Source organism: Charadrius vociferus, unplaced genomic scaffold, assembly GCF_000708025.1.
Source record: "Charadrius vociferus isolate BGI_N301 unplaced genomic scaffold, ASM70802v2 scaffold111, whole genome shotgun sequence".
In the NCBI taxonomy this organism is placed as follows: domain Eukaryota; kingdom Metazoa; phylum Chordata; class Aves; order Charadriiformes; family Charadriidae; genus Charadrius; species Charadrius vociferus.
This window is the reverse complement of record NW_009647046.1, coordinates 3,271,225-3,291,210: the sequence shown is the minus strand read 5'-3', so window position 1 is coordinate 3,291,210 and position 19,986 is coordinate 3,271,225. Positions and strand designations below refer to the sequence as shown.

Here is a 19,986-nt window from a genome sequence, read left to right as displayed (position 1 = left end):
AGCCACTAATCCACGCCAACTCCATGGACACTTATGCTACATAAGCAGGCCATTGAGAGGTTTTCAGCTTTCAGTTCAGCTTACCAAAAGGAACGGAAAATGAGAGACTCTTGGCACAAAATAAGTATCCTCACGGAGAGCTGGTAACAAAGCATTCTCCAGTAACACCTGCTCTCTCAGACAAACCTTGAAAGAGCCACAAGTCCTCTGCAGTAACAGCCATCACGAAGTTTTACAATAGGCTTAGCAGACAATGCCAATACATGCAACCAGAAACAGCAGTACCTACTGCTGAAATACAGTGTTTAACACACCTTCAGCTACAACAAACTCCATTCTCACCTACACCAAATCCAAATATCATGTCACTGCTCCTGTGCACTTATATGATTCAGCGAATCACTGAAGGCTGAGGGCAGAAAGAACCTCTGGAAATGCTCTAGTGTAACCCCCTACAGTAGGGTTAATTGCAGCAGGCTACAGGGGACTATCTCCAGTGAAACTTGGGTATCTCCAAAGATGGAGACTCCACAACCTCCCTGGGCAACCTGTTCCAGCATTTGACCACTCTCATGACAAAAACCAGTTTTCTTAAGTTCAAATGGAATTTCTATTTGTGTCCATTGCCTTTTGTCCTTTCTCTGGACACCACTGAGAAGAGCCCAGCTCTCTTGTCTTCATTCCCTCAGTTATTTATACACATTGACAAGATCTACCCCTGAGCCTTCTCTTCTCCAGGCTAAACAGTCCCAGCTCTCTCAGCCTCTCCCCTCAAGTCAGAGCCTCCCAATTCCCTACTCATCTTTGTGGCCCTTTGCTGTACTCACTCCAGTATGTCCATGCCTTTCTTGCAGTGGGGGCTCAGAATTGGACAAAGCACTCCAAAATGTGGCATTACCAGGGCTGAAGAGAAGGATCAGCTCCCTCAATCTGCTGGCAATGCTCTTCCTAATTCAACCCAGTATACTGTTGGCCTTCTTTTCTGCAAGGGCACATTTGCTGGCTCATGTTCAACTTGTTGCCCACCAGGACCCCCAAGTCCTTTTCTGCAAAGTTGCTTTTCAGCCAGTAGGTCCACAGCTTGTACTGGTGGATGGGGTCATTCCTCCCCAGGTGCAGGACTTGGCATTTCTCTTCACTGAACTTCATGAGATTTGTTGGCCCATTTCCCAGCCTATGAAAGTCCCTCTGAATAGCAGCACAACTTTCTGGTTCATCACCTACTCCTTCCAGTTTTGCTGAGGGTGCACTCTGACCTATCATCCAGGTGATGAATGAAGATGTTAAACAGTATGTATTGGCCCCAGGCAGACCCTGAACAGGCCAAAGTCTGCTTTCCTGAAGAGTTTCTCCCACAGTGCTGTCCTGTAGATACTTCCTTACTTATCCACAAATGCTCAAAGTAGGCTCCTTTTGCCCATTTTGAGGCATGAAACCAAACGAGCAAGACGTGATGAAAAATCCAGAACACATCCAGTTACAAGACACGAGGCTAATTTACTTACAAATAAAACTTGATTACAGTACTCATGCATTTACTTAGCTAACATGTTAGCTTGTGAGGCACAAGAAACAAAATTTTAAATGCATCGGGGAGTTGCAAAACAGTTGCAAAACACTCTGCTGCATCAACAAAACCGCTGCATTATCTTTCTACATATAGGAAATCGAGATGTTTTGTTTCTCATCATACCAAAACTCTACCTGCTGAGTCCTACAGCCATGTTCTGAGTATGAAACATGAAAAAGACACAGCACCAAGTAGCAACAAGGAATGTACCTACAATAAGCTTCCTGGTATCACACCTAGCACAGCTTCTGATCAAGTACCAGAGCTTCGTGCTTACTCCGCTAAATACAAGTTGTTGGTAGGTCTGCAGTTTGTTGCATCAATGCACAACACACAGCAAGAAGGGACACAGAGTAGGAAGGGGAAGAAATTAATAAACAGGTCACAGCACTGTGCTACATAGGAAGCATAACTGTTGAGGAGCATAACATAGGAGGAGGTCGCGAGTGTTTATTGAGTCTCTGAGACTGATGTGGTCCAAGAAATAGCTCCTGCAGCAGGCACGTTCATTCACACTGTAAAACCAAGTTCCTGGCTAGCAGAGTTAAACTTGCAACAGTGCGGTACACCAAATGACAACAGCAGTACCAGCTTCAAATTGCACTGGCAGAAACAAACAAAAAAAAATCCCTATCACACAAGGCCCATTTATATTGAACAGTGAGTTAAGCGTGCACTGGCCTCAAAATATCCATTAATGGTTGCAGTCCAGAATAAGTCTAAAAAAAAAAAAATCTCAAAAAAACTAGAACAAAAAGCTGCTGAAACAGAAAGGGTAAAACCTCTTCCAAGAAAACTTGATTACCTGCTGTAGACAGTGGTAGGGTTTGTGTACTGGGGGGTGGTAGTGTAAGTGGAGAACAACTCCACCTTTTCAGTGGATAAATATCAAAAATAAAGCGAGCACGTGAGCAGCACTGACCAACAATAAAGCTATATGCTACTTTGGCATTGCTGCTTTGCCAAGCAGTGTTTACTTCTGGAAGCAAAGCACCCACGAAAGAACACCCTCCATATAAACCAAAAAGCTGTTGCTCCCCCCCCTCAGAGTTCCTGCTTTCATCATTTCTTATACCACCTTGCTGCTTTCATTTCTTCCCTTCTGCTCAGGTTCCTCTTCTAGATATCATCCTTTCTGCACTCAGCCATCAAGGCAGGTTGCAACCTGCATAATTTTAGGCATGTACAATATCCACAGCAGAAAGGTACTCTTCCAAAGCTGCCTATAAAATCAGTGATAAATAGACTGGCAGTTCCACAGAAGATTCAGAGCACCCAAGTTCAGCTCACTTCAGGTGATGACTCAGAGCAGAAGCTTCTCTTTCTCTGCTAACTATACAGGAAGCTTAGCCTCCCAAGTAAGATGCCCCAAAAATTAGTGTAAATACCCCCCACAGTGCACATAGCTGTGGATTTTTGTTTTCAGTTGACTCACATCTCTCTCAATTAACACATTCACAGACTTAGCAGATTGAGATGAACGGCTTGAGCTGCAAAAGCATAAAGGAGAGACAAGAACAAAAAGGACTGAGCAAGAGCAGGCTTTAAAGCGCTAATAGCATTATTTTCACTCTTTAGTTCACTTTTATTGTGCAACATTTAAGAGACTTTTGGACCATCTCCAGCTGTCAGGTGTGAAGAGGCAGTTCTTTCTATATAAAAGCCATTGATACACAAAATATTATTACAAATTTATTTTAGAAATTAAACTGGTTTTGGAGTCACATAAGCCTTAAGAGCACTCTAGTCTCTGGAATCAAATAGGGGATAGCATCTTACAAGGGTTTTGATGCGAGTTCATTCCCTCTGCCCTTCAATCTCTAGTGCTTTGCACTCTTACTGTCCCACCCAAAGAATTCAAACTGGATCTGTTCACAGCTGACAACTGAGAAGCGTTTGTGCCCACAGAGCACCTCTGCTGCTAAATGGAAGCAGCAAGCGAATAGAAGCATAGGGCAAGCGGGGCATTATAAACAGCCAGATTAACATTCTTCCATTCCAGCACAAGAAGTATCCTGACACTTTCTAGCTGTCTATGCTTTTTGTATGTGACAGTGTACAGCAGAAGCGGACATCAAAATGAGGATGAATAACCGCAGAGATTCTCACTGCAGAATTTGATATTTTGGATAGGAGGGAAAGGCTAACTGGAAACAACACAGCCTTTTTCCATCACATAAACAAATGCATATGTTAATGGCTTTCTCCCAACAGTACCAAGCACCCACTTTCAGGAGATATCTAGCTAGACAGGAGAACTAAATCCCCTTTAGCTCAGAGGAGCATTTATCTGCATAAAAACCAATGCCACCAGCTTGGGAACTTTTATGGGGTTTTTGCACAAGTCTAGTAATTCAGAAGAGACTGCCTATGGGTCGTTCAAATGCTAATGACATCAACTACCTTTCAGCCTTCATTGTGCCAAGGTACAATGCTACAGGATGACGCAGGCTACAGCAAAAGAAAAGGGGCAGTTGGACTGCCTATTATAGCACAGAGCCGGAAAAAACAAACTCAGTGGTGTCTTGCAACACAGTGAAAAATGACTGATGTACTATAAAGATGGACCTGGTATGTAGCATCTGTGGATTAGCTATCCAATCCCTGCATAGCCACAAGAAGTTATGTATTACCAGTTAGTTTCTATTAATGCTTAAAAAAAACCCTAAACTGATTTCTACCTTCTAGGAGAGGGATTTTATTTGAAGAATGTTTGCTGAGAAGTTCACCTTCTGACCACAGTATGATGTAGTATAACCCTGCAGTCACAGCTATAGAATCTGTGAAGTAGAAGTCAACAATGGATCTAATACTAAGATAAAGTTAACTCACAGTATATGACTTTATACTGCCTTCATCTGATCCATCTATGACACCAAACTATTAGGAGATTTTATTTATGAAATACTCCACTATGATCAAGCAGGAACATTAAAAAATTTCATAGCTGAAAGCTGCTCTAGGAAAGCAGCATCTGGAAAGAAGCAAAGGCAGATGAGAGCTGAGGTCCAGCAGCTAACCTTCATGAAAGCTCATGGGCTGCAAGTGTGTTATCAGAACACGAGGCAAGTTTATAAATGAACACTTAAATAACAGTATGTCACAAATTCTTCTCCACACTTTCAAAATCCTACTGTCTTCAGAAGCTTAAGTACCATGTTGAGGGAATCAACAACTCTGAGGACACCTCTCACCAAGTCCACAGGCATGCTTTCTGCTCCCTACTGTAATGAGTTCGTGCATTTGCAATTCAGGACTACAGCCTCCTTTCTTCCCAACATTTCTGCAAGAAAGGCTGCACTTTCACAGAAGTTACAAACAGTTCTCAAGTCTGTGATGAAGGTAACAGATATCTATAGCTCTCAATTCGCAGAAGAACCTGAGGCATATTTTAAGCCTCTTATGTCGTTTAGTGTACACTGATGCAGATCAAAGAAAGACCACAGAGAATGAGGTTACTCAAAGGTTCACATCTCTCCATATTAAGCAGTACCCAAAAGACTTATACCAGTAACACACTGCATAGAGAGCCACATGGCTCATGGTTCATTGATTGTATTACTCTACAGATCTGTCTATTGTAAAAAGCAGGATGAGGACAGGACACTAATCCAAATTCATGTAGTTGTCTTACAGGACACTAATCCAAATTCATGTAGTTCTCTACATGAATGATGAAGAGACAGAAGCAAGCTAACAGCAAAAAGCCAATGATGGACAGCTGAAGGTGCAGACTCAAACCAACACTTCAGTCTCAGGCAACTGTACATATAGCCTTGCCAGAGAATACAAACGTACTAATAGTGAGAAAAACAGGGATACATCAAAGACAACTAGGATGTGTTTTCCCACTAACTTTTGCTGGCCTTCTGGAGCTCTCAAGTCATCTTAGTCCTACTCTGTACAGTTGTGCATCACTGCAAGCACATTTGAAGGACAGAGGCATCTCAGAACAGAATTGACATCTCACTGACACTGTATGCAACAGAATGGGATTAGGTCAAGAAAACTTGAGCCACCGGAGGCAAATACACCTGCAACGCCAGAAGAACTCGAGAATCTGCCTGCAACATGATTTCCAAGGCAACCAAGGCAGCCTCATGATCATTTTCGTCATTAGAACAGAAGTGAAAGGTTACTGGGCTAATTCTAGTTGCAGCAACAACCAATATGTATCACAGTTATATGTATCACACGCTCATCAACATCCATTTTAACTGGCTTTAGGTTAGAGCCATTCACTTGTATTTGAACATTAGCCCTTACCACAGCTAGAGTAATCAACAGATTTGGAACGTGCACAGGAGGCACCTTAGCGAGCGGGTCTGGTTCGAAAATTTGACTGGGGAGAGGCTATTGCCCTGACGCTTATTATGAGAACTATCACATGCTCAAATAAATCTTCCTGTCACAGAAGGAAGACAACATTTATCCACCATCTTAGCTAATTTTCATCTTGATGAAACTTCACATGCTCTAACAATTATGTGTTAGGAGTTTCTGGCTGAAGTATAGAAATTCACTTGAAGACACATGACCTAGAATTCTCCTAGGGAGTCAAGCTTTGAAGAATGGGATACCTTATGTGATTTTGGGAAAACTGCAGATGACTATTACACTTTGAAGTCCTACATCCCAATTAAAGGCAGGCATCAACTGATTCTCAGCTTCACCTGTAGCCTCAGCCCTACGCCAGTGCAACAAAGCCACAGACAGCTTTGTTTGGCAACCCCAGCAGAGCTATCCAAAGCTGCACCATTACGACTCTTGTAGCAGATCACAGTATGAATAGGCATGGGCTATGGAAAAAAATCTGTAATATCAAGTTCATTCTTTGATACATATAAGTGTTCAGTCTCTGGTCTGAACCTATTGCCCTGAAATAGCAACGTACTATAAAGGTAGAGTGCTGTGTATCACTCAAGTCCTTAAGCCATGCTCATTCTGGATCTCCCCATGAGGTAGGGGACTCAAAGCAACTGTGTTGGATTGCATTTAAACAAATAAAGTCTGGTGGCAAAGTCAGAACAGACAAACACAATCTGTGTTCATGCAAGGAAAATATTTTGTTTGTTGAGATGCACAAAACTGAATAGATGCCTATTAAAACAAAGTGAAGTGAGACACAAGCATTTCAGAAAACTAGGTAACTATCATAAACCAGTAAACTTTCATCGGCAGGTCTCCTGCTGAGTAACAGGAATGTCAAACTGGCATCTGTGTCAATTTTTAAAGCCTCCTCCGAAGTTCCTTGGCAAACACTGATTTTCTTCTTCCTGCAAGCTTCCATGGAACTGAAAGTAAAACCTTCTTTGTTCCACTATACCATTAGCATGTCTCTGTCCATCCCGAAGTAGTCAATTACTATAAAGCCTAAAGGAAAAGTTCACACAGGAAAACGAGAGGTCATAAGCACTTCAGTGGCAATGAAGTGGATCCCTTTTTTAAAGGTGCTTGGTGATTTTTTAAAAAGATATTAAAATGTACATCTGCCTAATACTAGATGCCAAAAAATATCCATGAACTAGCCCTCCAATTACTTAGCAGTGTCCTGCTCACAATATGAATTAGGACAAAGAAAAAGTTATTAAAAAAAACCCAAACAGCAAACCCAAACCAACACCAAAACCAACCAACCAACAAAACCAAACAAAAAACCCCAAACAAAACAAGGGGCAGAAATACCCAGCTTAAAGAAAAACTAAAAAAAAAAGCAGTAGGAGGTGGTAAACACAATACTGAGCTATGTGTTTCTTGGATCCAGAGCCAGGCATGTAAACACTGCTGAACTTTGCAGCAGTACTAACTCCCATTACAAAAGGTGTAATCTCACCCCAGAGAACAGTTCTTTGGGATGTCCTGGGAAGCACAGGGAAAGGGGGGGGAACCCAAAAATCCCCACCCACTCTGTTGGCCTGCAAACAGCAGAGAACCCAAGAGACTAGAAGACTGAAATGGCCCCAAGATGTGGTACTGCACTTGCACTGCCACATGCAATCGGCCAGTCCTCTCAAGTAAGAAGCCAAAAATGTCTTTACTGCTTTTCATCATCACTTTAGCAAACAACCACTTCAACAAGCTTTCACTGTATGGATGTTTCCTTGGAGACCACAATGCCATCACTTATAGCAGTTCACCAAGGAGAGGAGAGTCCACGGGGTAGCTTACAATCCACACTACCAAGAGCTTTAGAAGAGCTGCCAAATGAACTCTCAGGTTTTTTGATGAGTCTTGAAATAAAAGGGGAATGTGGAAGACTGAAAAATATGCTAGTGTTATACTAGTATTTTAAAAGGTTGAAATAGGATGAGACATGTCAGTCTTGTCAGCCTGACATTGATTCCAGACAAAATAATGAAAAAGCTGATATAAGACTCAGTTAATAAAGGATTAAAGGAGGACAGTGTAATTACTGCCAATCAACATAGACTTTACAGGAAAATATAACTTGTCAAACTACCAACACTTTTTGGTGTGATTACAAGTTTGAACGTTAAAGGTAGCAATGTTGATGCAATATATTTTCACATGGTGTTTTACTTGGTGCCAGAAAGCACGGTGATGCAGCATATTGTATCAGCTAACTGATACGTCTAAACCGCACCAGTAGATAAGGAGTCAGGCAGGAAGGTGCTACTGGGACTCCTTGTTGTTGTTCCAGTGCTACATGCAAATGAGGCTGCTGGCATGGAGATATCTCTGTCTGTCATGTTGACTAGTATCGCTTCGCTCTCCCCCTGAACTCCCACCTACTCTACCCATCTGTTGCCACCTTTCCTATACTTGGCCTGGAAGCGCCTTGACGCAGGGATGGCCACCAGCCCCCTGACTAGTACAAAGGGCTCTCTAATCCTGACCTAAGCCCTGCCTGCCGTGTTGGAGTCATTCTGCCAAACCTACTGTGTTGCTGCACTAGCCTGCCTGCTTAGATAACCTGCAATTGGTAGTGGTTCATTAAAGCAGGCTGCTCTAAGAATTTATTCACAAGGCAATCTTCCCTAGCGTGGAGCTATTGTCTGGAACAGTTGCATGAGAACGATACTTAAACAACGGAAAGCCGTTCACATAAAACAGACAGCTGAAACTAAATGTGGACAGAACCTGACAGCAAGAGCATTGACATTAAGAAATTCAGTCAGCACACCATGAAGTAATTCACACAGCCACAAGACCTCTGCTTGTTGCTTTTATTTCCTCTCCGCATACAGTGTTAAGTGGGGCAGGGGACGGGGGCAGAAGTGTAATTGGGTGTATTTCCCCAAACAACAGCTCTCACTCAGACTTAACCACAGAAGTCGATTGTCAATTTTTAGAAAGCTGTCAGATTAGGAATACAGGGGTTTTTTGGCATCTATTCTCAAATGCTGTAGAGGTTACATAAGAAATACATTTGGCATTTATGCATTTAAACATAATTCAGAAATGACAGTCTAGATACATGGTAGGATGAGGCAATTTAAGGCACTCAAGCTTAGATTAGCCTGTACTAATGGGAAAATAGATGATTGATTTTTCCCTCAGCCAAGGCTGGCAACCTCACCCATAACTACCAGGCCAGGGTTAGAGCACTTCTGAGCTTGAGTAGAGGTTTCTCACTACGAGAGTGAAGAAAAAAAACTACCACAAGCTTTGGTACAGGCTAACTAAAAAGGAAAGCATACTATCAGCACTGCAGCTTTCAATGGCTCTGAAATATAGTACTGAAAGATCACAATGCTGCTGACCAACATAAACACAAGAAATTCTCTGACTATTCCACAATAGCAACCTCATTTTCTAGTTCTCATCTTTCATGCCTCCATTTAATATTTACAATTTCAACTCTCCTAGTTTCTGTAACACATTAATGTGTTTTTGAGCACAAATGTAAAAAACATTTTTAAAAGCTGAAAGCATAAATACAGACTAAAATAAACAGAATATTAAAACAACGCATCACAAACAGCTGCTGCATTAGGAGAATGAATTACATATTTAAGTCAATAAAAGCCTGTACTGTGGAGTCCCAGCCACTCCAATGTGAGGTTCCATGACACTGTAGGAGCCAATAAGCCTTGTTGTAAGTAGGCTCAGCACCGTCCCACACAGAAAAGATTGACCTTGTTTGTTGAGAGTCCCACGATTACAACTTGTGCATTCTTTTCTTAATCTCAGCACACATACACAACAAACAGCAAGTACATGTATTTTGGGGCTCAAATTCCCTAAAATGTCCGAGTAGAAAAAGCCAGGCTGTTTCCCAGCCACTAAGGAACAGGCAAACTGCAAGGAGAGATGGAGGAGGGTCGAAGGCAGGTATCTCCAGCAAACTGGGGCCGCACAAGAGTTCTGCAGTGTTGCCTGGCAGCACGCAATTATCTGCCAGTGTGCTGTTTCCACGTGCCAACAGCCAAAGCCCACACAGGCAGCAAACACGGGAAAGTACATGCGTCAGCTAAACCTACAGGCTAGCTCCCCCCTTTCCCAAGGAAAAAAAGCAGAGGTGCTTTCGTTCAGCTCTTACTGTTAGTTCCACAGCAAGGTCTATGTACCACGGACTCAAATCGAGATGTCCAGGGAGACAAAAGTCCAGGAGATGCCAGAAATCTGTTATCAAAGACGAGACCACTGCCATACTATAGCAGCCATGCGAAAACAACAGTTCTACCCCTAAATAGTTGGGAAAACTCCAATGAAGGCTCTTAAAAACAGGTTAGATAAATCCTGTCCAAATTGGTTTAGGTATAGTTGATTATGCCTTAAGATAAGGAAAAGGGTCACGCAGCCTCTTGAGAAATCTTTCAGCACTCCTTTCACTGGTGGTCCTGTGATTACCTACAGGAAGGAGGAGTACCACATTCCAACCTACCTGTCCATACATCATCCCTCATTCTCCCCCAAGCTCCAAGATGACTCCCCTGCACTGGGGTTAATTACAGAGCAACTCAGACCCAGTCAAAAAAGACTCACCCTCAAGATGTGTCATCTATAACCGTCTCATTCATGAACTGCCAGAGTGCCACACTCCTCCTCTTTCCCCCTCCTCCGCCTGCTCTTTAAGGCTCCCAAACGCCTGTGTGCTGTATGTGGTGGCAGCCGAGTTTTTTAATATGCACTTATTAAGATCCTAATTGAATCCCGCATTGCCTTGTGTGCATCTTGCCAGCCGGAACACGAACAAGGCACCCTATAATTCAATTAGAAGGACCTGCAGCAAGCTGATCATTAGTCTGTCAGGTTGTTAAGAAAAAGACGTCTAGGAAGAGGGGAGGAAGTTAAACAAAGGGAGAATTGTTAACAGCACCCCTCCCGAATTCATGGAGAGACTCCCATACACGTACTTGAAGTGTGGAATCTGCGATGCCCAAGCACTTGAGTGACAGCTCACTGCATCACTCCAACAGTCCTTTCTCTTGTTTCAAGCAACTTAAATAGAACCTCAAAAGTTGGAATTAAGACTTTTACTCATCAATCCTCCTCTGCTCAGATTCATAAGAAAAATACCACTAATATACACGACTACTGCAAACAAGGAAATCTTATTACCTGCCAAAACCCTGTTGACAGAAGAATGGGTGGCCAAACCAGGCTGTCCCCGTTCATGGAAAATCCCAGCATAAGGCAAGTACTCTGGCAGCAAGAAGCGTCTGCAAAACAAAAAGAGTAAACTTACATGGAGAAAGACATCCCAGTATATTACAGCCCTGGACAGCAACTGCAATTACTTTGAGGAAACATGACTGTATTCCAGCAGACTATAGCAGAGGGAAGGCCAGACTCCTCTGCTTAGCCAAGCACTCCACTGCCTCTAACAAAAGGCAAGTTACAGATTAGATCCTCCTCTGATCAATGTGGCTGTGAAATTCAGCATTAGGCAAATCCTTTACCTCCTACAATAGCTTTCTCATCTCAAACCAGCACATCATGCTGAGAAACTATGATCAGATTATTTTCTCCTCCTATTCTGCCTTCACACCGTAGCCCCAACCTGCAGGTAAGAAGTGCTAGGACCATGCGCTGTCCTTCAAAGGTCACAGGATGAGCTGATCACACTAACACGTCATCTCAGGGGTCACAGAAATTGCAAACCAAGAAAACAGCAGCCATGTGCCAGAAAAGGAATCCACCTGAAAACACCAGAGAGCTGTACTGCAACTGCTACCTCCAGGATTTCCACACCCTTTTATATGTACAAGCCTTACCTCGGGACAAAGCGCCCCAGTGATGGTGCAGACATGCGTGCATTCCGGGGAGCTCGGTGCCTGGATCGGTCTCCATTGTCCCTTCAGCAAAAAAAAAAATAATAATTTTACATTAAACTTACTATGTAATAAAGTATTCTCCAAGGAAAGAAAACCCCAACAACATCACCTAGTGATCCTGAGTATGCCACTGAGATTTAATGTTTCTCTTGCATAAGTCACGTTTCTAATGTTCCAAATTCATACAACTTACTGTACCCAAAGACTCCTGACAGTTTTGCACACAGGTAGCCTAATGTCCACTTACTTCATTGTTTGATAGTGTCTCAAAAGTATCAACGAAACCAGACAGTAAATGAATCGGTGTCAGCACCTCAGCAAATGAACGAGAAACCTTAGAATTTGTACTGGGAGAGCAAAAGCAAGCACACTACAGTCCTGATGAGAACTTTCTGTTAGTCAGAGAGATCTGTTAAGTTTTATCTTTTCATTCCCAGAAGTGCAAAGAAAAGAGCACAATCTGCAGACTACTGTTTTGCACTCCCCTCCTCAAGGTCCAGTTTAAGTGCCATCACAGCTTAAGATAGTCTCACCTTTCACGAGCTTTACTAGAAAAGTCAGAAACGTTAGGTGATATCAGAGAAAACCGTACCTCCTCCAAAACCTCTCATTCTGTTTCCCAGTAAACGTGTGGGCCTTGGGGAAGGAGGGTAAAGGGTCTAGTATATATTGGCCTACAGCAGATACAGGAAAAAGTCTTATTCCCCAGGAGGGCAATGCAACACTGAACAGTTTACACGGAGAGGCTGTGGAGCTGTGATCTTTGGAAGTCAAGACAGCAGACAGACAAAGCCATGGCTCACCCAGGTCTGATTTTAACAACACCAACTGTACAACAAGCAGGAGGCCAAACTGGAGGACCTCTGGAGTCCCCAGCAAACAAAATTCCTTACGTTGCATTCACAGGTCACAACAGGACCTGTAATTACACAGCACAAACTGCAAGGAAAATAACGTGACTCCATCAGTGACTCTGGAGTTTTGAAACAGACCTCCATAGTGCTTTATTCTCCATTCAGAAATTTACTCTCTGCATGACCGTGCACAGGTAGCAAGTCTGTTCTCCCCAGACTCCAGGTCCCCATCTGTAATTGCAGTCCTACTTGTCTCCTTCCCAGGCAGTTGTGGGGAAAATATTACTTGTGGAGCCTTGGAATCACTAGGAAACTAAATATTCCTTATGCAACACAGTAGCAGCACATTCCTAACCCACACCAGCAAGCTGTGCATTTTATAATTTTTTCTTGTTTTGCTTTTTTAAAGTCAGTGAGCAAGAAACGTGGGCTGAGAAGAAAGTCCATTACGTGGCTGTTTCCCACACACTTGAGGAACCAGGAACACAAGAGCAGAGGTTGTTCTGCAAAGCTCGTTAGCATTTCAAGCTATTTCACTAAAATCAAATCTAAATCAAAGCTCAAAGCTTCCATTTCTCCTCCCACTGCAGACGCAGCATTTGCAGTTCACAGCGAAAGCCGCACCTCGCCCTGAGGTTTCTGTGTAACCAGCAGGGTTCCTGAAATCAGCAAAGTAAAAGCTGCTGCTGTTCTTTTCCTGGAGGGCTCCAGCCCATTAAGATGTAGATCAATAACAGGAGGAATCCTACAAACTCGAGTGCTGACATACCAACTTTTCTTGTTAAATAGAAAAGGCCAAAGGCAAAAAAAAAAAAAAAAAAGTGTCATGTTCCAGGTCTTGCTACACACAGTAAGACCTAGTGAAAGTCAGACAAGAAATACACTTTTTAAAAGTCAGTGTAGCAGTTTCTGAAACGATGCTGATACGCAGCCCTAGGGAGAAAAGCAGCAAAATGGTTTTCAGGGTTTGCATTTGCTTTGGACATTTACTAGAATTAGAAGATGCTTTTGAAAGGGACAAATATCAGCAAGAGGAACAACAGCAGGACTACACCCTGCAAAACTCTCCAGTTGAAGAGAACGCCTGCAGCAGGTTTTAAAAGGAATGAGGAATACGTATGTCCAGCAGACAAAAGACAACAAAGGCGCCAAGTCTCCCACAGCCCAAATCAAGAGATCTAAAGCAAACAATTGTTCAAGTTTTTTAAAATGCCACTAGCCAATGCTCTCAGCATCCATAAAAACATTTTAGGACACAAATTTTCTAATCAACGAGATGTTCTGATACGAGAACTCCATCCTGTACTGTCCCATATAACTGTGCATATAACCCTCCTCCAACAGAAAAAGCCTAAATGGGAAAAGATATAGACTTTGCTTCAGTTTTCACCATGACAGACACAGCCTCTACTGATGCAAGAGACAGCAATCTATTTTTAACATCCCCTTAAAAAAAAAAAAAAAATTAAACAACACCACACACAAACTGCCACTGCCCTGTAAGTCAAAACAGTAGAATGGGGAATGAGAAACAGCAACTACCCTTTGAGAATGCTGGAATTCCTATTTACTGTAATGGAAGTGTAAGATACACTCCCCTGTGCTAAAGAGGAATATTACTAAACATTACTCTGAATCACTAATTTACAGAGTGTTTTATATCTAAAATCCCATGCTCAACTCCATGCAAGAGGGTTTTTAAGCGTCTAGTGCTGAAAAGCTAGAACAGCTGACATTACCCTGGTGCCAGCTGAAGATTATTTCTGCACCTTCTAAAAAGGAAAATAAAAAAAACCCACCCTACAGATCAGTGAAGATGGGTGGCACTTTGTGTTATTTCTGTACCACATACAGCCTGCTGACAGAGGGAGGAGAGCAGATGTTAACACGACTGCAGTGCCAGCATGAAGCACTCCAGTAAGAAATGAGAAGTTTCCAAAGTTCTCTAAAGTACTGGTGAAGATCTGACGCTCTATTTTCTATTTAGTGAAAACTACCTATTGACTCATTAGCTAACGATTTGCAGTGGACAGTTTAATTAACACAACATGGAAAAGCGGATCCCTCAGAGTGTGTGTGTCTACATAAAAAAAGACTCTTCTGTAAAGCAGGCCAATAACTTTGCAAAAGTAAATGAAAAAAAAAGTGTGCCAGGCAAGTGCTTTAACAGGGCTAAAAAGGTGTCCCACAATGCCCTTTGTTTTAAGTGCACCAGCAAATATGAACAGCACAGGGAGCTTCTGCAGCAAAAAAAAATAATAATGAAGGAACTAACCAATCCATTGAGCAAGATGTAGGGAAGAAATCGGAAGTAATCAGCATGTAAGGTAACAGACTAATTTGTCTCAGGAGGAAAACTGCAAGAACCAACAAATGGTCAAAACAACTTTAAGGGTCTGGCTCAAAATTCAGGTTATTCATAGTTTGTTCAGATACCAGTGTGGGACAAATCAAAACAGCGATACGGAGAATAAAAGTTGGTAGGGGGAAAATAGCATTAACACTAACACAGAATGGAGCAGGAAAAGAAAGCAATTCCCAAGCATTCAGATTTATGGACCTTTAATAGGGCATAATAAGGATGAAAGTTTATCCTAAACTGGATATAACACAGTCAAGTCTCCTTGGATTTTTCTGCTATTGTTTTGTTTGCTTGTTGAGAGAAAAGTTGACCAATGTAAATACAATGGAGCAGGAACACCTGCTCTGAAAAGAGATATGGAGATGCAAAACTTTGCATCCTAAAAAGTTTGGAGAAAAAGGTGTTCTTTTTCAATTGGTAAATTGACTACCATATTAATAACTGAGTGGATACAGAAGATAGTGAAGACTGTCAGAAAAGGAAAAAAAGCTACGTTCTGCTTTTCTATTTTGGCAGGAATTCTCTTTAATATTTAGAGATTGTTGTATCAGGAAGTGAAATTAAACACACAGCATGGGATTTCTACTGCAATCTGTTCGTCTAACTGTTCCCACTGTAGTCAATATTAAAACTCCCACTGACTACACTGCCAATAGAATTAGGTCAACAATGACCATTTTGAAAAGCCATTTAATTATCAGAGCCAGCACCAGTAAGCCACCCAAGCTCATAAGAATCAAATTATATCAGGCCAAGCCAATTGTTCCATATTTTCAGCATTTTATAGTGTTTCATGCGATCCAATTCAAAATGCCAAATCAATTTCTATTGCAGAGGTTAGACACTTACACACAATAGAAATGCTAAATAATTGTTTTAAGTGGCATCTACTAATATTCTTAAGGGTTGGCACTGGATTCAGATGCACCATCTTGATGTAACACGAAAAAAAACAATAACATTGTCTCAGTACTTCAAACATTAAGTATCTCCACCTACTTGCTATCAATTTTTTTTTTAAAGTCTGCAGGAGGTTACTTCAGAGGAGATAGCACAGAGGGCAGGAGTAGTACAAAGCAAGGAGGGGAGGAGTATCACAAAAATCATATCAGGAGCTCAGAGGAGGTTAGCAGAAAATGCAAACTTACTTGGCTTCAGAGATTGGTCAAGTCTGACTCCAGGTCCCCTAAAAAGGGTCCCTGGAGGATGCTGTATTAAACTGGCCATACTGAAGAAGAAACAGATCCTGAAATCTTGCAATTCACTTCACAGGATTCACTGCTGATTTAGATGAAAACAGATGACATATCCCGAGAAGGGTGTAGTCACAAGAGCTCCATAAGACAGAGCGTGTACTGAGTTTTACAAAGGGTATAGAAGCAGGAAAAAAGGTAGTGAGGGGAAAGTTTGCTCATGATTCTAAGAAAGTGTCAATCACTTTCCAGCACCATCCTGATGAGTAAGGGACATACACTGTTTGGAACACTATGACAGAAAGTTAACTACTAGCTTTACAACTGAGAGGAGCAGAAAATACCAGATGTTAAAACTTTAGTTTTTCCACTGTTTGATCCTGCAAGATTCTGAGCATCTCCTACAAATGAAGTTAGGGAAAACCAGGAGCGTTTCCAGGAAATAAGCCTCTCAAAATAGAGAGGTAAACGCGAAATAAATAAAACATTGACATTCTGAATATTCAGTGAGATACAGGTATCCTAGAAGACAAAAGGAAAAGCCACACTGCAAGTTGGATGTAATTCTGCAGAGAGACATAGTAGCTGGAATAACATCTCCTAGATCAGTAGGACTAGTCTCCCAACCAAAAAATACAGGTTCCATCCAGTATATGCTACTTTACTCACAGTCCTTAAGTGTTGGAGAAGTTGTAAACTCAACCCAGGAAAAGGGGATCACGCTACTTGTAGCTCTGAGGACAAGGGTATCTTACCTAAAAACAGGATTATGTTTAAGAGAAAAGATTCAAGACAACTGACTTATCTCTGAGCAGAGACTTTTTTCCACAAGTAGACACAAATAAGGAAGTCAGGAGCACTGGTCCACAGGGTACAAGTATGGACATCCACCCACATTAAAATGATGAAAACACTGATTTAAAAGAATATAAGTAATCTGGTAAAAATGAAAGGTATAAATAAAAATTTATCTACCCATCTTTGAAGGGTATGACCATTACCATAGGAGAAGTACTTCAGGCAGAACTGAAGGAGACAACAAGAAACAAGAAAATTTAAGCAAAAAGAAGCACCTGCTACACGAAAAGCCTTTCCTGGCACTAAATGTATTGGGAACATGGAGCAAACTCCCAAGTATAACACTGGAAGCCAAACAAAATCGAAGAATAAAAATATTAGAGAAACTGCAGAGAGCAATGCTGCCCAGCCGGAGAGACAGGAAGTAAAAGAATAGATTTTTAACATAGCTACTTAATACAGTAATTGATAGTGAAGTTGGGTAAGTCACCCAAGACGTGGTGCCTTTCCATCTTCCTATGTTCTTTTGAAGGCTAAAATGCCACTCTTCCACTAGTAGCTTTTTCAAAGAAACACTAGGGAAAACTTATCTCTATTTATCAGCTAAAACTTCCTATAAAACAGCACACCGCTGAGTTACTAATGGCTTTCCGAACCAGAGGGAAACAAACCCCCCAGCCTTGATTACCTCTCAGAGGGCTGTTCAGGGGAAAATGTATTTTCAAGATTAAAAATGGCACTTCAGATGATCAAGTGTTTTACAGAAGCATCACATAAGACAGCATTTATCACCTGGTCAAGAGAAACAGCAGCACTTGCCCGTTAAATGCCAAGGATTAATTGCTTCAGAGAAAGACTGATTTTTTGGAACCTGAATGAAGCTCTCACTCTCATCTAGACACAGCATCCAGTTGTCCCTATTTTAATCACCTCACTGTCTGCTGGGCTCACAAATTGATGACACGTTTTAGAAAAAGACTGATACGCTCCATAGCTAGAGTGAATCATAAGAAAGCAGGAACATCAGCAGCCAGATGAAGGTAGAGAATCCCTAATCCCCAGCCTAGATCTGGTACATGAGTATTAAGGAAAACACTGTATTCAGCCTTATAAAAAAACAGGCCATCCAGTACCACAACTACCCTTCCTTTGAAACCCCTTAATGAGCCAGTCTCAAACATTCATCCAAACGTGAGCATGACTAAGATAAACATCACTATTTGGAAACTTCACAACTGGTGCTCACTGAACACAGTTCGTAGTGCAAACATACAATCAGCTGCCCCATCAGGCTTCAATATCGGAATAACTGTCAAAAGTAAGCACCAAGTTTTTTTTTTTTTTTTAAATATATTGCACTGTTATGCTACTGCTCTTTCAAGGGAAACAGAAATGAAAACATAACTGCACAAACAATGCTAATCTGTTAGACCTACAGGCTTGAAGACTGCTAACCACTGCCTGGTCTGTGTGGCCAGCAACAAACTAGTAACAGCTTGCTTCCTAATCATTCTTATTAACGTCAGACATCACCTACTAGGTGACCTAGTTTGACTTAAGAGTTTCACAGGCACAAAATAAAAGCAAAAGGAAAACAATGAACACAGTTCATAAGTAACAGAAAAACCTGCATGAAGGGTACAATCTCGACATCAAAACTGTTTCTACAAGCCCAGGCAACCAACAATATGGAATATGATGTGAGCTTTTCTGGCAACTGTCATCTTTCAAAAGGCATTCATTCTTTCACTGCCCTGCTATGAAGACACTTGCTTTGCTGGAATGTGACTTAATGGTAAAACAACATTATGCTGGAGAGGTTAGCAATATCCTGCAGTACTGCTGCAAGGAAATAGTCATTGCCTGTCACTGCACCCAGGCAGTATTATTAGACATTAAGACCAAGATAAGGGGAATATAAAAGACTGTCACAAAAGATAAAGATAAAAAGAATAGGGAAAATGAAGCTTCAGGCTACTATGAGTAGATCACAAGCCAAGCTAAGACTCTCACTAATCCTTGAAAAATGAAGTTCAAAGAGTAGATTCAATATCATTCCCATTCATCCAGGACTTGTTAGCATTCTTAGCCCGCAACTGTGTTTAAGATGACGAATATAATTAACATAAATTGCTATGTATCTGGAAGCAACATCCCAGTGCTAACTGCTCCAGAAGCCTATAACAAAGAGGGGAGAAAAAAACCCAAAACCCAGAAGTGACCACCAGGTTCCACAAAATTCAGGTCTGCCTTGAAAGCCAGTTCTGAGAAGGTCCATCTTCATCAGTAACAATGACACAGAGCCATACGAGCCCAGAAACAGCATCAAAAGCACATATAAAGGGGCTCTGGGAAGACAACAAAGGCAGGTTCATACAACAAATAGCAATCCTGCTTTTAATATCTTTATTTGAAATCAAATAACAAATTGCTAACAAGAATATTATTTGTAGCTGCTCAAGTAAGAGAGACAGATAACAAACTGTCCCATCAAAGACTTCCTGAAAGAAATTGCTTCTTTTTCTGCAGTATACTGATGTGTTGTGGGTCCTAAAAATCCATTTCCATTGGCATTTAAGTGACCTGAAGAGACTATATAGATTCTCACATCTCCTACTCTGTCTTTTGTGACCGTCAAATGTAATCATCAGGATGGTAAGAAGAAAAATGGACAAAAAAACAAACAACCCAGCCGAATGTCTTTTAGAAACCTTGTGGTTTGGATATGCTACCTTTCTACCACTACACCAACAGACTACCATTGATAAAGTCATCTGCCTTACCCACCTTCACTATCCCCTATCAGAACTTAGCACTTGGTATCCCATCCACTCTGAGGCGTCAGCTTAACCTATAGTCACCCTAAGAAGTAAACCTCTTTCCTTACCTCTGGGATTCCCTACGTTTCTCTCTCCACAACGACAGAACTTGTCTTGCTGTTCTGGAGCTGTAAATCAAAAGCTCCATA

The 19,986-nt window shown here is 41.6% G+C and overlaps 1 protein-coding gene across 4 annotated transcripts in view; it reads right to left on the bottom strand.

The window, feature by feature from the left end:
• AMBRA1 (autophagy/beclin-1 regulator 1) overlaps positions 1-19,986 on the bottom strand; it is a 124,789-nt gene that overhangs the window by 70,115 nt on the left and 34,688 nt on the right. For all 4 annotated transcript variants that reach the window (XM_009895664.1, XM_009895665.1, XM_009895666.1 and 1 more), the window contains 2 exons: positions 11,752-11,832; positions 11,096-11,196 (listed from right to left, as the gene is read on the bottom strand). In XM_009895664.1, the coding sequence (XP_009893966.1) occupies positions 11,096-11,196; positions 11,752-11,832 (182 nt within the window). The remainder of the gene's footprint in view (positions 1-11,095; positions 11,197-11,751; positions 11,833-19,986) is intronic.